Here is a 15623-nt window from a genome sequence, read left to right as displayed (position 1 = left end):
GAGAGTGAAGAGACAACCGACAGAATGGGAAAAAATATTTGCAAACTATGCAACTGATAAAGGGTTAATAACCAGAATCTACAAAGAGATCAAGAAACTCCACAAAAACAAAACCAACAACCCACTTAAGAGATGGGCCAAGGACCTCAATAGACATTTTTCAAAAGAGGAAATCCAAATGGCCAACAGGCACATGAAAAAATGTTCAAGGTCACTAGCAATCAGGGAAATGCAAATCAAAACCACAATGAGGTTTCACCTCACCCCGGTTAGAATGGCTCACATACAGAAATCTACCAACAACAGATGCTGGCAAGGATGTGGGGAAAAAGGGACACTAACCCACTGTTGGTGGGAATGCAAACTGGTCAAGCCACTATGGAAATCAGTCTGGAGATTCCTCAGAAACCTGAAGATAACCCTACCATTCGACCCAGCCATCCCACTCCTTGGAATTTACCCAAAGGAATTTAAATTGGCAAACAAAAAAGCGGTCTGCACCCTAATGTTTATTGCAGCACAATTCACAATAGCCAAGACCTGGAACCAACCTAAATGCCCATCAACGGTAGACTGGATAAAGAAATTATGGGATATGTATTCTTTAGAATACTATACCACAGTAAGAAACAACGAAATCAAGTCATTTGCAACAAAATGGAGGAATCTGGAACACATCATGCTGAGTGAAATAAGCCAGTCCCAAAGGGACAAATACCATATGTTCTCCCTGATTGGTGACAACTGACTGAACACCAAAAAGGAAACCTGTTGGAGTGAAATGGACACTATGAGAAATGGTGACTTGATCAGCATAGCCCTGACTGTTAATGAACAACTTAATACATTATCCTTCTTAGTAGTTTTTTTTTTTTTGTCTGTTCTACTTAATATGACTGGTTTAATTCTGTAATTATCACACGGTTATTCTTAAGTGTTGAAAATTAACTGAAATGTGATCCCTGTTAAACATAAGAGTGGGAATAAGAGAGGGAAGAGATGTACAATTTGGGACATGCTCAAGCTGACTTGCCCCAAATGGTAGAGTTAGAAACATACCAGGGGACTCCAATTCAATCCCATCAAGGTGGCATGTACCAATGCCATCTCACTAGTCCAAGTGATCAATTTCAGTTCACAATTGATCATAATGAAAGGACTAAGAGTCAAAGGGAGCACATAAACAAGTCTAGTACCTGCTAATACTAACCGATAGAATAAAGGGGAGAGTGATCCAACATGGGAAGCAAGATACTCAGCAGACTCATAGAATGGCAGATGTCCTAAACAGCACTCTGGCCTCAGAATCAGCCCTAAAGACATTCCAATCTGGCTGAAAAGCCCATGAGAGTATTTCAGGCATGGAAAGCCAAGACACTCTGGCGGAAAAAAAAAAAAAAAAAAAAAAAAAAACCTAAATGAAAGATCTCTGTGAGTGAGATCCCAGTGGAAAGAACAGGTCTTCAAAGAAGGAGGTACCTTTCCGAAGGGAGGAGAGAACCTCCACTTTGACTATGACCTTGTCTAAACAAGATAAGAGTCAGAGAACTCAAGGGGCTTCCATAGCCTTGGAAACTCATGACTGGTGCATAGGGAGATTACTGATGCCATAAACGGGAGTGTCAATTTGTAGTCAACAACAATAGTCACTGTGCACTTATTCCTCATGTAGGATCTCTGTCCTTAATGTGCTGTACATTGAGGCTTAATGCTATAACGAGTACTCAAATAGTATATTTCACTTTGTGTTTCTATGGGGGTGCAAACTGTTGAAATCTTTACTTAATGTATACTAAACTGATCTTCTGTTAAAAAAAAAAAAAAAGAAGAAAAGAAATTATCAATTCCCAACTTGACTCTCACTGGGATTAAACATGACAATAGGTCTGATCTGATTTCATCATCATTAAAAAAAAAAACATCTATTATTTTTCACTTTATGTTTCTGTGTGGGAGCAAACTGTTGAAATCTTTACTTAATGTATGCTAAACTGATCTTCTCTATATAAAGAGAATTGAAAATGAATCCTCATGTAAATGGAAGGGGAGAGGGAATGGGAAAGTGGAGGGTTGCGGGTGGGAGGTACGTTACGGGGGGGAAGCCATTGTAATCCATAAGCTGTACTTTGGAAATTTATATTCATTAAATAAAAGTTTAAAAAAAAAAAAAAGACAGGCTGAAAGAGAGGTTTGCCAGCTATAGGCTCACTCCTCAAATGTTTCCAACAGACTATAATTTTCTTATTTATTTGAGAGGCACAGAGAAAAAAAAGAAAGAAACTAAGAAAGAGAGAGTTCACATTTATTGATTCAGTCCTGAGAAAGTCCTATGCCTGGGCAAAATCATGAGTGGGAACTCAATCTGAGCAGTGAGTTAGAAATAAGTTTCTGGGGGCTAGAGTTGTGGCATAGCAGGTAAAGCCACCACCTGCAGTGCCAACATCACTTATGGGCACCAATTTAAGTCCTTGCTGCTCCACTTCTGATCCAGCACTCTGCTATGGCCTGGGAAAGCAGTAGCAGATGGCCCAAGTCCTTGGAACCCTGTACCCATGTGGGAGACCTGGAAGAAACTTTTGGCTCCTGGCTTCAGATCAGTGCAGCTCCAGCCATGACAGCCAGTTGGGAAGTGAACCAGTGGATGGAAGACCTCTCTCTCTCTCTTTCTCCTCTGCCTCTCCTTCTTCTCTCTCTCTGACTTTTGAATAAATAAATAAATAAATCTTTAACAGAAACATTAATCTTAAAAAAATAAGTTTCTGTATGTTGCCTAATTAAGAAGCACTGAAGGAACTAATAAGTGCATGAAGGAAAAGGTATGAAAGTATAGATAAGGACAGTTAGAATTGGGGGAACGTATCAAACCTAGATAAAAGCCTTAGTAATATCAGAAAATGACTGGATTTTTTTTTTAATCAAAGAGCATCTTCACTAAGAACAAAAGTTGGAAAGATACTGGTATCTCTAAATGCCTGTGTCTGATGCACGAAACCCGCTGTCATCAGGAGTAAGGCTTGAGAAAAATTCATGGAAAGAACACCAGTCAACATCTGCTGCAGTCTTTCTGCCTTGGCCTCCCTGTCCCTTATGTGCAGACTGACCTGGAAGGCTCCGATTCAAGCATTCATCCACCATCCATGGCTCTGCTCCTCGCTCCAACTTGAAGATCAAGTCAGGTTTGGTAGTGCAGTACCCTATTAATGGAAACAAAGTAAGACTTTGTGAAATCACTATCTTGGGTTATTTAAAGGACTACAGCTTGGTCCAGGAGCTATGCAACAAATGTTCCAATTTGAATCTTTGGTTAGATGGTAGATATTCAAATTATTCATGGACTCAAGTTCTATACCTGCCCAATATTAAACATTATACAGTGTTCCCTTATTTGTCAAATAGCAATAAAATGTTATCGCTGGGCATGTGATGGGTGTCACTCACCCAAGGAGAACAGGCTGCTGTAGGTCTCCAGCATCACATCTTTGTACAGGATTTTCTGAGCATTGTTCATTTTCTTCCATTCCTCCCACGTAAAGTACACAGCAAGGTCTTCAAATGCTATCATCACCTATAATATTACACTTCCAGTCAACATATTGACTCTGCACAAAATAAACACTGACAGTTGTGTGGATGTGAAGGAAAAAAGGAAGGATATGGTTTCACATAGACTTGTTGAGTGTTTAGAAAGCCACACAGAGCATTCAACAGAATCAAACCCATGATCTACAGGCTGTGAAAAATGCCCAAACTGGAGGGAAACAGGAGGATCAAATCACAAAGGCCACATCTGTCAAGGGGAATTGCACAGCAGGCTAAGAGGGGCAATACTGACTCTTGAATATGCAATGTTATGGAGAAATATGTAGAAGCATTGAGAAAAAAAGGCAAGAAGCTATCAGTGAAACTATGATGGGAATGAACAGAAAATAATTTCCAGGAAAACACCATGCATATCATTTCCAATATGTCAGAAAAAAATATATTAAAAGACAGGGTAGACGTTTAGTTTAGTGTTTATGATGCCACCTCAGAGTGTCTATGTTTGATTTCCACTGCCAGCTCTAGTTTTCAGCTCCCAGATAATGCAGACCTGGGGAAGCAGTGGTGATGTCACCAATGAAGGAGGCCTAGATTCCATTCTTCAATCCTGGCTTCAGTCCTGCCCCAACTCTGTTTGCTATGGTTATTTAGGAAGTGAATTAATGTGTCAAAGCTCTCTATCTCTCAGTCCATCAACTTTTTTCTCTATCAAGCTAAAAAATATTTTTAAGTAAGAGAGAAAATACAGGTCAGACAAAGAATACAAATTAGCTTTTGCCCTTGTCTATGATTATTCTAATGATAAACAATTGAAATAACATTATACCTAATTAAAGTGAAAGCAATGGAAATACTTGCCCAAAACATTCAAATGGTAAACATTTGAAATAACATTATACATAATTAAAGTAAAAGCAATGGAATTATTTGCCCAAAAAGAGAACTTGGGAATGTCTGCAGTGCAATCTGCATTTGTGACTCACTGAGAAAAATGCTTAGAGATTTGTTTAAGAACCTGAAATAGTCACCAGAATTGTGATCCAGCAGGCTAAGCCTCCACCATCAAGTCTGGCATCCCATGTAAACAGGATTTGAGTCCTGGCTGCTCCACTTCCAATCTAGTTCCCTGCTAATCTAACTGAAAGAGCAGTGAAAATGGCCAGAGTATTTGAACCCTTCCATCAAATTGGGAGACCCATGGAGTTCCAGGCTCCTAGCTTTGGCCTGGCCCAGTCCCAGCCATTGTGGGCATTTGGGGAATGAACAGTAGATAGAAGATATCTCCTTTCATCTCCCTGTCTCTCCCAATCTCTGTAAGTCTGCCTTTCAAATAAATAATCTTAAAAAATAAATGAGCCTCCAGTAGATTTTTTTCTCCACACATTCCTTATCCTATTCCAGAATCCAATTCAGCTTCTCAAAGGTGTTAAGGACTCCATTACTCTAACAATTCAAAAACAAACTTAACTGATTTGTGTTTTAGCACTAGGTAACTCTTACTCTTGCAGAATGCTAAGTGTTTACTTCATAGGTAGCACTAAAATACTGCTCAGTATATCATCTATGTGTAGACTGTTTCAGACAACATGACCCCAAAAATGTAGCATATTGTGCTAAGTTTCAACTCAGTTCATGTAACAAATATATATTTTGCTACAGCAACAGAAAAACAAGAGACCAAACTGCATTATTATAAATGACAGTAATGTTCCATAGTCATTTGAAATTCATAATTCATTTCTGTATATTCCATGATAACAAATTTTATGTTTATTTTTCTATTTTAAAATTTTTAAAGATTTATTTATTTATTTATTTGAAAGTCAGAGTTACACAGAAGAGGAGAGGCAGAGAGAGAGAGGTCTTGCATCTGCTGGTTCAGTCCCCAATTGGCTGCAATGGCTGGAACTGCATCAATCTGAAGCCAGGAACCAGGAGTTTCTTCTGGGTCTCTGACATGGGTGAAGGGGCCCAAGGACCTGGGCCATCTTCCACTGCTTTCCCAGGCCATAGTAGAGAGTTGGAGCAGAGGTAGAGCAGCCGGGTCTCAAACCGGTGCCCATACGGGATGCCAATGCTTTAGACCAGGGCATTAACTCACTGATCCACAGAGCCAGCCCCATATTTTCCATTTTAATTAACTAGTATACTGGGACTGGCACTGTGGCATAGCAGGTAAAGGTACTGCCTTCAGTGCTGGCATCCCATATTGGTGCCAGTTCAAGTCCCAGTGGCTTCACTTCCAATCCAGCTCTCTGCTATGGCCTGAGAAATCAGTAGAAGATGGCCTAAGTCCTTATGCTCCTGAACCTGTGTGGGAGACCCAGAAGAAGCTCTGCACTTCTAGCTTTGGATCAGTGCAACTCTGGCCATTGTGGCAAACTGGGGAGTGAACCATCAGATGGAAGACTCTCTCTCTCTCTCCCTCTGCCTCTCTGTAACTCTGACTTTCAAATAAATTAAAAAAAAAAAACCTAAATAAATAAATAAATAAACTAGCATTAAACACCTAAAATGACTACTGACAAGCTGGGGAATAATTTAAAAAAAAAAATTAGAGGTGATATATAAATTTTCTTTTCTCTTAGAAACATGAGGAGGACCCAGAATCATACTTGGGAGAGAAGGTGAATGGCAGGAGTTCAAAGAAAACTCTGGAGGCCAACGCTGTGGCATAATGGGTAAAGCTGCTGCCTGCAGTGCCAGCATTCCATATGGGTGCTGGCTCAAGTCCTGCCTACTCAACATACAATCGAGCTTTCTGCTATGTCCGGAGAAAGCAGTGGAACATGGTCCAAGTCCTTGGGCCACTGCACCTGCATGAGAGACCCAGAAGATCTTGGGTCTTGGCTTTGGATCTGGTCAGCTCCGGCCTTTGCAGTAATTTGGAGAGTGAGCCAGCAGATAGAAGACGTTCTCTCTCTCTCAGCAACTCTTTCAATAAATAAATGAAATCTTAAAAAAACAAAACAAAACAAAAAAACTCTGCTTTCCTCCGCACTAAACAGTGGGAAAATAAGAATATGATAGAATGAATAAAGAACAATATGACTGGTTTAATTCTGTAATTAATACACAGTTATTCTTAAGTGTTGAAATTTAACTGAAATGTGATCCCTGTTAAACATAAGAGTGGGAATAAGAGAGGGAAGAGATGTACAATTTGGGACATGCTCAAGCTGACTTGCCCCAAATGGTAGAGTTAGAAACATACCAGGGGATTCCAATTCAATCCCATCAAGGTGGCATGTACCAATGCCATCTCACTAGTCCAAGTGATCAATTTCAGTTCACAATTGATCATAATGAAAGGACTAAGAGTCAAAGGGAGCACATAAACAAGTCTAGTACCTGCTAACACTAACCGATAGAATAAATAAAGGGGAGTGATCCAACATGGGAAGTGAGATACTCAACAGAATCATAGAATGGCAGATGTCCTAAATAGCACTCTGGCCTCAGAATCAGCCCTAAAGGCGTTCGGATCTGGCTGAAAAGCCCATGAGAGTATTTCAGGCATGGAAAGCCAAGACTCTCTGGCAAAAGATCTCGGTGAGTGAGATCCCAGTAGAAAGAACAGGTCATCAAAGAAGGAGGTACCTTTCTCTGAAGGGAGGAGAGAACCTCCACTTTGACTATGACCTTGTCTAAACAAGATAAGAATCGGAGAACTCAGAGGGCTTCCATAGCCTTGGAAACTCATGACTGGAGCATAGGGAGATTACTGATGCCATAGACAGGAGTGTCAATTGGTAAAGTCAACAACAGGAGTCACTGTGCACTTACTCCTCATGTAGGATCTCTGTCCTTAATGTGCTGTGCATTGAGATTTAATGCTACAATGAGTACTCAAACAATATATTTCACTTTGTGTTTCTATGGGGGTGCAAACTGTTGAAATCTTTACTTAATGTATACTAAACTGATCCTCTGTAAAAAAAAAAAAAAAAAAAAAAAAAGAAATTATCAACTCCCAACTTGACTCTCACTGGGATTAAACATGACATTAGGTCTGATCTGATTTCATCATCATTTAAAAAAAAATCATCTATTATTTTTCACTTTATGTTTCTGTGTGGGAGCAAACTGTTGAAATCCTTACTTAATGTATACTAAGATGATCTTCTCTATATTAAGAGAATCAAAAATGAATCTTGATGTGAATGGAAGGGGAGAGGGAGTGGGAAAGGGGAGGGTTGTGGGTGGGAGGGACGGTATGGGGGGGGGGAAGCCATTGTAACCCATGAGTCGTACTTTGGAAATTTATATTCATTAAATAAAAGTTAAAAAAAAGAACAATAAATACATTAACCAGAAAACATCAGCTTCACTGATGTTTTCACTTCCCAGATAGCTGCAATGGCTGCAGCTGTGTAGATGCAAAGATATGAGCCAGGAGCTTCTTCCAGGTCTCTCACAAGGGAGCAGGGGCCAAAGGACTTGGGCCATCTTCTATGTTTCCCAGGCCATACCAAAGAAGTGGATCAGAAGTGGAGGAATAAGCCTGTAATAATGGACAAACATAGGAAAATGCACCCACCTATATTAAGTGGCAGAGATTAAAAAGAAGTTATCATTGGTTTAACGAAAACATTACCTACAAATTCTGTAAAATAATAGTGTAAAAGTAAAAAGAAATGCTAAGAGTGTTCAAATAAATGAGGTTGTCAGAGACAAACATAGCTTGTTATTAAAGTTTATACTAAAGAAAGTTAACACATACACATAATGTATATTTAATGCAGTGCACTTAACCAGTACTGATTCTAAATAGACCTTTTCCCTGTATTCATCCCTTTACAAATCCCTGGATTGGGTCTGGCATTTTGGCCTAGCGGGTAAAGCTGCCACCTGCAGACTGGCATCCCATAGGGGCACTGGATTGATTCCCAGCTGCTCCACTTCTGATCCAGCTTTCTGCTATGGCCTGGGAAAGCAGTAGAAGATGGCCCAAGTCATTGGGCCCCTGTACCCATGTGAGAGACCCAGAAGAAGCTCCTAGATCCTGGATTTGGATTGGCACAACTCTGGCCATTGCAGCCAACTGGGGAGTGAACCAGCAGATGGAAGAGCTCTCTCTCTCTCTCTGCCTCTCCCTCTCTCTGTGTGTAACTCTTTCAAAAAAATAAATAAATCTTTTAAAAAAAAGACCCTGAATTTCACCATTTCACTCGACTTACCCCATGAGATACCAGTAAATGTGCTAGAAATAGACAATTTATTAAAAGATTTATTTATTTGAAAGAGTTACACAAAGAGAGAAGGAGAGGCACAGAAAAAGAGAGAGAGAGGGAGGGAGGGAGGGAAGGAAGGAGGGAGGGAGGGAGAAAGAGAGGTCTTCGAACTGCAGGTTCACTTCCCAGATGGCTGCAATGGCTGCAGCTGTGTAGATCCAAAGATATGAGCCAAGAGCTTCTTCCAGGTCTCCCACAAGGGAGCAGAGGCCAAAGGACTTGGGCCATCTTCTACTGTTTTCCCAGGCCATAGCAAAGAGCTGGATCAGAAGTGGAGCAGCCAAGTCTCGAACTGACACCCATATGGGATGCTGGCACTGCAGGCAGTGGCTTTACCTGCTATGCCACAGAACCAGCCCCAGAAATAGACAATTTGTAAAGTATTTGCCTTCTCAGATTTTCTTTTTCTGACAGTTATCTTCTGAAAAACCCTGGGGCCTGCCTGTTGAAGACATAGTGTGTAGGCTGCTGCCATGGCTCACTAGGCTAATCCTCTGCCTGCAGCACTGGTACTCTGGGTTCTAGTCCTGGTTGGGGCGTTTGTTCTGTCCCAGTTGCTCCTATTTCAGTCCAGCTCTTGGCTGTGGCCTGGGAAGGCAGTGGAGGATGGCCCAAGTGCTTGGGCCCTGCACCCATATGGGAGACCAGGAGGAAGCACCTGGCACCTAGCTTTAGATCGGCACAGCATGGTGGCTATAGTGGCCATTTTGGGGGGTGAACCAATGGAAGGAAGACCTTTCTCTCTGTCTCTCTCTCTCACTAACTCTGCCTGTCAAAAAAAAAAAAAAAAAGAGAGAAAGAGAGAGAGAGAGAGATAATATGTAGCCAAGATTCACCACAAACCCCAGACACTTAAGTGAAGCCTCAATCAGTTCCCCAAATGACAAAACTCTCATTTCTGCTCCTGGACTGATCATAGGAACTGCCCAGCTGAGTGCAGTCCATAACACAGAGTCAGAACTGCAAATCAAATGGCTATTTGTTAAGCCATTGTGTTTTCTGATTTGGCCTACATCAAATGCTGATATATATCAGTAAGTATGGCAGAAAGTTGAATTACATGCAAACTACAATGCATACAACTTCAAGATTTCATTTAGAAGTTCCCATAAAACAGGCCAGCATTGTCACATAGCAAGTAAACCTGCCATCTGCAATACAAGCACCCCGTATGAGCACTGGTTCATGTTCTGGCTGTTCTGCTTTTGATCCAGCTTCCTGCTGATAGCCTGAGAAAAGCAATGGAAGATGATCCAAATACTTGGGCAAATGCTACCAATGTGGGAGATCCAGATGAAGATCTTGGTTCCTGGCCTCATTCTGTCCTGGCCCTGCTCAATGTGGCCATCTGTGATGTGAACAAGGAGAAGGAAGATCTCTCTGGGTCTCTTCTCTCTATACAATATTTTCAATAATTTTTTTAAAAACTTAGAAAAAAGCTCCTATAAACAAAATCTTTGCCTATCAATTAAACCTTAGAAAAGCTGCTGATACTAAAAAAAAAAAAAAAAAATTTTAAAAAAGTTGCGAGATTCATACAAATAAATTATCTGGAGACCATAGGTTGTTCTTCACAATTCAGCTTATATATGGTCATTGAAAGAAAATTACAGAAAAAACAACCCTGATGAACATAGGAGCAAAAATCCTCAATAAAATTCTGGCTAATAGAATACAACAGCACATCAGAAAGATCATCCACCCAGATCAAGTGGGATTTATCCCTGGTATGCAGGGATGGTTCAACATTCGCAAATCAATCAATGTGATTCACCACATTAACAGACTGCAGAAGAAAAACCATATGATTATCTCAATTGATGCAGAGAAAGCATTCGATAAAATTCAACACCCGTTCATGATGAAAACTCTAAGCAAACTGGGTTTGGAAGGAACATTCCTCAATACAATCAAAGCAATCTATGAAAAACCCACAGCCAACATCCTATTGAATGGAGAAAAGTTGGAAGCATTTCCACTGAGATCTGGTACCAGACATGGATGTCCATTTTCACCACTGCTATTCAATATAGTTCTCAAAGTTTTATCCAGAACCATTAGGCAAGAAAAAGAAAGTAAGGGATACAAATTAGGAAAGAAGAAGAAAAACTATCCCTCTTTGCAGAAGATATGATTCTTTCTTTAGGGGATCCAAACAATTGTACTAAGAGACTGTTGGAACTCATAGAAGTGTTTGGCAAAGTAGCAGGATATAAAATCAATGCATAAAAATCAACAGCCTTTGTATACACAGGCAATGCCACGGCTGAGGAAGAACTGCTAAGATCAATCCCATTCACAATAGCTACAAAAACAATCAAATACCTTGAAATAAACTTAACCAAGGACATTAAAGATCTCTATGATGAGAATTACAAAATCTTAACAAAAGAAATAGAAGAGGATACAAAAAAAATGGAAAAATCTTCCATGCTTATGGATTGGAAGAATCAATATCATCAAAATGTCCAGTCTTCCAAAAGCAATGTGATACTAATCAAAATAACAGACATTCTTCGCAGATCTGGAAAAAATGATGCTGAAATTCATATGGAGACACAGGAGACGTAGAATAGCTAAAGCAATCTTGTACAACAGAAGCAAAGCTGGAGTCATCACAATACCAGTTTTCAGGACATACTACAAGGCAGTTGTAACCAAAACAGCATGGAGGCGCCACGGCTCACTAGGCTAATCCTCCACCTTGTGGCGCTGGCACACCGGGTTCTAGTCCCAGTCAGGGCACCGGATTCTGTCCCAGTTGCCCCTCTTCCAGGCCAGCTCTCTGCTGTGGCCAGGGAGTGCAGTGGAGGATGGCCCAAGTCTCTGGGCCCTGCACCCCATGGGAGACCAGGAGAAGCACCTGGCTCCTGCCATCAGATCAGCACGGTGCGCCGGCTGCAGCATGCCAGCTGCGGCGGCCATTGGAGGGTGAACCAACGGCAAAGGAAGACCTTTCTCTCTGTCTCTCTCTCTCACTGTCCATTCTGGCTTCAAATAAATAAATAAAAAACAGCATGGTACTGGTACAGAAACAGATAGATAGACGAATGGAACAGAATAGAAACACCAGAAATAAATCCAAACATCTACAGCCAACTTATATTTGATCAAGGATCTAAAACCAATTCCTGGAGCAATAAATGGTGTGGGAAAAACTGGACTTCCACATGCAGAAGCATGAAGCAAGGCCCCTACCTTTCACTTTACACAAAAATCAACTCAACATGGATTAAAGATCTAAATCTATGACCTGACACCATCAAGTTATTAGAGAGCATTGGAGAAACCCTGCAAGATACAGGTACCAGCAAAGACTTCCTAGAAAAGACCCTGGAGGTGCTGGCAGTCAAAGCCAAAATTAGCAATTGGGATTGCATCCAATTGAGAAGTTTCTGTACTGCAAAAGAAATAGGAAAGTGAAGAGGCAACTGATAGAATGGAAAAAAAATTGCAAACTATGCAACAGATAAAAGTTTAATAACCACAATCTCCAATGAGATCAAGAAACTCCACAACAACAAAAAAAACAACCCACTTAAGAGGACAAGAACCTCAGTAGACATTTTTTCAAAAGAGGAAATCCAAATGGACAACAGACACATGAAAAAATGTTCAGGATCACTAGCAATCAGGGAAATGCAAATCAAAACCACAATGAGGTTTCACCTCACCCCAGTTAGAATGGCTCACATACAGAAATCTACCAATAATAGATGCTGGTGAGGATGTGGAGAAAAAGGGACACTAACCCACTGTTGGTGGGAATGCAAACTGGTCAAGCCACTATGGAAGTTAATCTGGAGATTCCTCAGAAAACTGAATATAACCCTACCATACAACCCAGCCATACCACTCCTTGGAATTTAGCCAAAGGAAATTAAATTGGCAAACAAAAAAGCAGTCTGCACCTTAATGTTTATTGCAGCTTAATTCACAATAGCTAAGACCTGGAACCAACCCAAATGCCCATCAACAGTAGACTGGATAAAGAAATTATGGGACATGTACTCTATAAAATACTATACAGCAGTAAAAAATAATGAAGTCTGGTCATTTGCAACAAAATGGAGGAATCTGGAAAACATGCTGAGTGAAATAAGCCAGTCCCAAAGGGACAATTATCATATGTTCTCCCTGATCTGTGACAACTAACCAGGCACCTAAAAGTAAGCCTGTTGAAGTGAAATGAACACTATGAGAAACAGTGACTTGATCAGCCCTTGTACTGACTGTTGATGAACAACTTAATATGTTATCCCTTTTAGTATTTTTTTTATTCTACTTAATACTATTGGTTGAACTCTTTAATTAAAACAAAATTATTCTTAGGTGTTTAAATTTAACTGAAAAGTGATCTCCGTTAAATATAATTGTGGGAATATGAGAAGGAGAAGAGGTACAATTTGGGACATGCTCAAGCTGACTTGCCTCAAATGGTAGAGTTAGAAACATACCAGGGGATTCCAATTCAATCCCATCAAGGTGGCATGTACTGATGCCATCTCACTAGTCAAAGTAATCAGTTTCAGTTTAGAATTGATCATAATGATAGGATTAAGAGTCATAGGGAACACATAAGTAAGACTAGTGTCTGCTAATACTAACTGATAGAATTAAAAAGGAGAGAACGATCCAACATGGGAAGCAGGATACACAGCAGACTCACAGAATGGCGGATATCCTAAACAGCACTCTGGCCTCAGAATCAGCCCTTAAGGCATTCAGATATGCCTGAAGAGCCCATGAGAGTATTTTAGGCATGGAAAGCCAAGACACTCTGGTAAAAAATAAAATAAAATAAAATAAAATAAAATAAAATAAAATAAAATAAAATAAAATAAATGAAATATTGCTGCGAATGAGATCTCAATGGAAAGAACGGGCCATCAAAGAATGAGGTACCTTTCTCTGAAGGGAGGAGACAACTTCCACTTTGACTATGACCTTGTCTAAATAAGATCAGAGTTGGTGAACTCAAAAGGCTTCCATAGCCTTGGCAACATATGACAAGAGCCTAGGGTGATTACTGATGCCATAAACAAGAGTGTCAATTGTTAAATCAACAGGAGTCACTGTGCACTTACTCCCCATGTAGGATTTCTCTCCATAATATGTTGTTCAATGTGAATTAATGCTATAACTAGTACTCAAACAGTATTTTCCACTTTGTGTTTCTGTGTGGGTGCAAACTGCTGAAATCGTTACTTAATATATACTAAATTGATCTTCTGTATATAAAGATAATTGAAAATGAACCTTGATGTGAATGGAATGGGAGAGGGAGCCGGACATGGGAGGTTTGCAGGTGGGATGGAAGTTATGGGGGGGGAAAAGCCACTGTAATCCAAAAGCTGTACTTTTAGAAATTTATATTTATTAAATAAAAGTTAAAAAGAATACAGGGGGCAGCAGCATAGCCCAGGTACCAAGTATATGGCAGACTAGGTTTCATAGACCTCCATTTCTAGAGATGTTGATAGTGGAATGAAGTCATGGGCATGTGGTAGGAAGCAATGTAGATAGATATGGAGGTTATCCCTCCAACCCAGGCTGCACCCTTAAGTCCACTGTCTTTCTAATCCATTCACAACTCTCTTTTGAATGCTGGTCCAGAACTTCTATTACCACCAAGTCTTGAAAACTAATGGATGAGGTAAGGTAATATCAAGTATATCTTGTTCACTTTGGTCAGTATGATCTGTAACTGCTTGGACCATGCAACTGGGATCTTTACTTTTTAATGACTCTTGTCTCTGCTCTTAGCCTTAAGGTGTTATCGCAGAGAGCATTAAGTTGTATTCTGTTAGAAAAGATTCCTATTTGTTGAGCTCCCTTCTTCAAATACCATAACAACTTCTCACTTCCAAAGGAAATGGGACTGTCCTCCAGTACCCAAACTTCCATGTTCCCAGAAACTAGGTTTTGCATAAGTTCTGTAACCTCAAATGAGTAGCACTGGGCAGGCTATACAGTGCAGGAAACCAGAAACTTCATTTAAAGAAGATACACCAAAACCCCATAAATGCAATTGCAACACAGTGTAAGTCAGCCTGCACACATCTCACAGTAAGGACATTTCACTAGTATTATTGCCATACTCATCTTAAAGATGAGTAAACAGTGACAGAGGTGCAACCTACATTCAGCTCATACACAATTCAGCTCAAATGGTCTGAATATCCATCTCCATCCCACAGCCATCTTGTATGAGACCAGTTTTCTATAGAAATTTTAGAACCCATTTCTGTATACCTGGAGACCCAATGGTCTTCTGTCAGACACATCATTTACTTTTTTTTAAGATTTATTTGTATTTATTTGACAGGCAGAGTTACAGAGAGAGGTAGAGACTGAGAGAGAGGTCTTTCATCCGCTGGTTCACTCCCCAGATGGCCACAACGGAGCTGTGCTGATCCGAAGCCAGGAGCCAGGAGCCAGGAGCTTTTTCCAGGTCTTCCGCATGGGTGCAGGGGCCCAAGGACTTGGGCTATCTTCTACTGCTTTCCCAGGCCACAGCAGAGAGCTGGATCAGAAGAGGAGCAGCTGGGATTAGAACCAGTGCCTATAAGGGATGCTGGCACTTCAGCCCAGGGCGTTAACCCACTGAGACACAGCACTAGGCCCTCATCTTCTGGAAAAAAAAATCCTTGAAAATCCAACATTATTCATTTCTTCTATGGCTTTGGAACTGAGGATATACCACTGGTATCCCTTCCTAAACCAGCCAAGGTCTATATGGTGTACCTGAATGAGAGATTATAATGCCTCCAATCTACAACTGCACCTGTGCCATCAAGAGACAGGAACCTGTCCTGCTCTCCAAAGTTCCTTTTACTCCCACACTAA

At 40.5% G+C, this 15623-nt stretch overlaps 1 protein-coding gene across 1 annotated transcript in view; it reads right to left on the bottom strand.

Moving 5' to 3' along the window:
- The window catches only part of LOC103345342 (zinc finger protein 248), a 44930-nt gene that overhangs the window by 7052 nt on the left and 22255 nt on the right, over positions 1–15623 (bottom strand). Inside the window, exons 2-3 of the mRNA XM_017338021.3 lie at positions 3439–3565; positions 3102–3194 (exon numbers count right to left, since the gene is read on the bottom strand). Of these exons, the coding sequence (XP_017193510.2) occupies positions 3102–3194; positions 3439–3565 (220 nt within the window). The remainder of the gene's footprint in view (positions 1–3101; positions 3195–3438; positions 3566–15623) is intronic.

This window comes from Oryctolagus cuniculus, chromosome 1 (genome assembly GCF_051225735.1).
Source record: "Oryctolagus cuniculus isolate XC-2025 breed Fujian yellow rabbit chromosome 1, ASM5122573v1, whole genome shotgun sequence".
Classification (NCBI taxonomy): domain Eukaryota; kingdom Metazoa; phylum Chordata; class Mammalia; order Lagomorpha; family Leporidae; genus Oryctolagus; species Oryctolagus cuniculus.
This window is presented reverse-complemented; position numbering and strand designations above follow the sequence as displayed.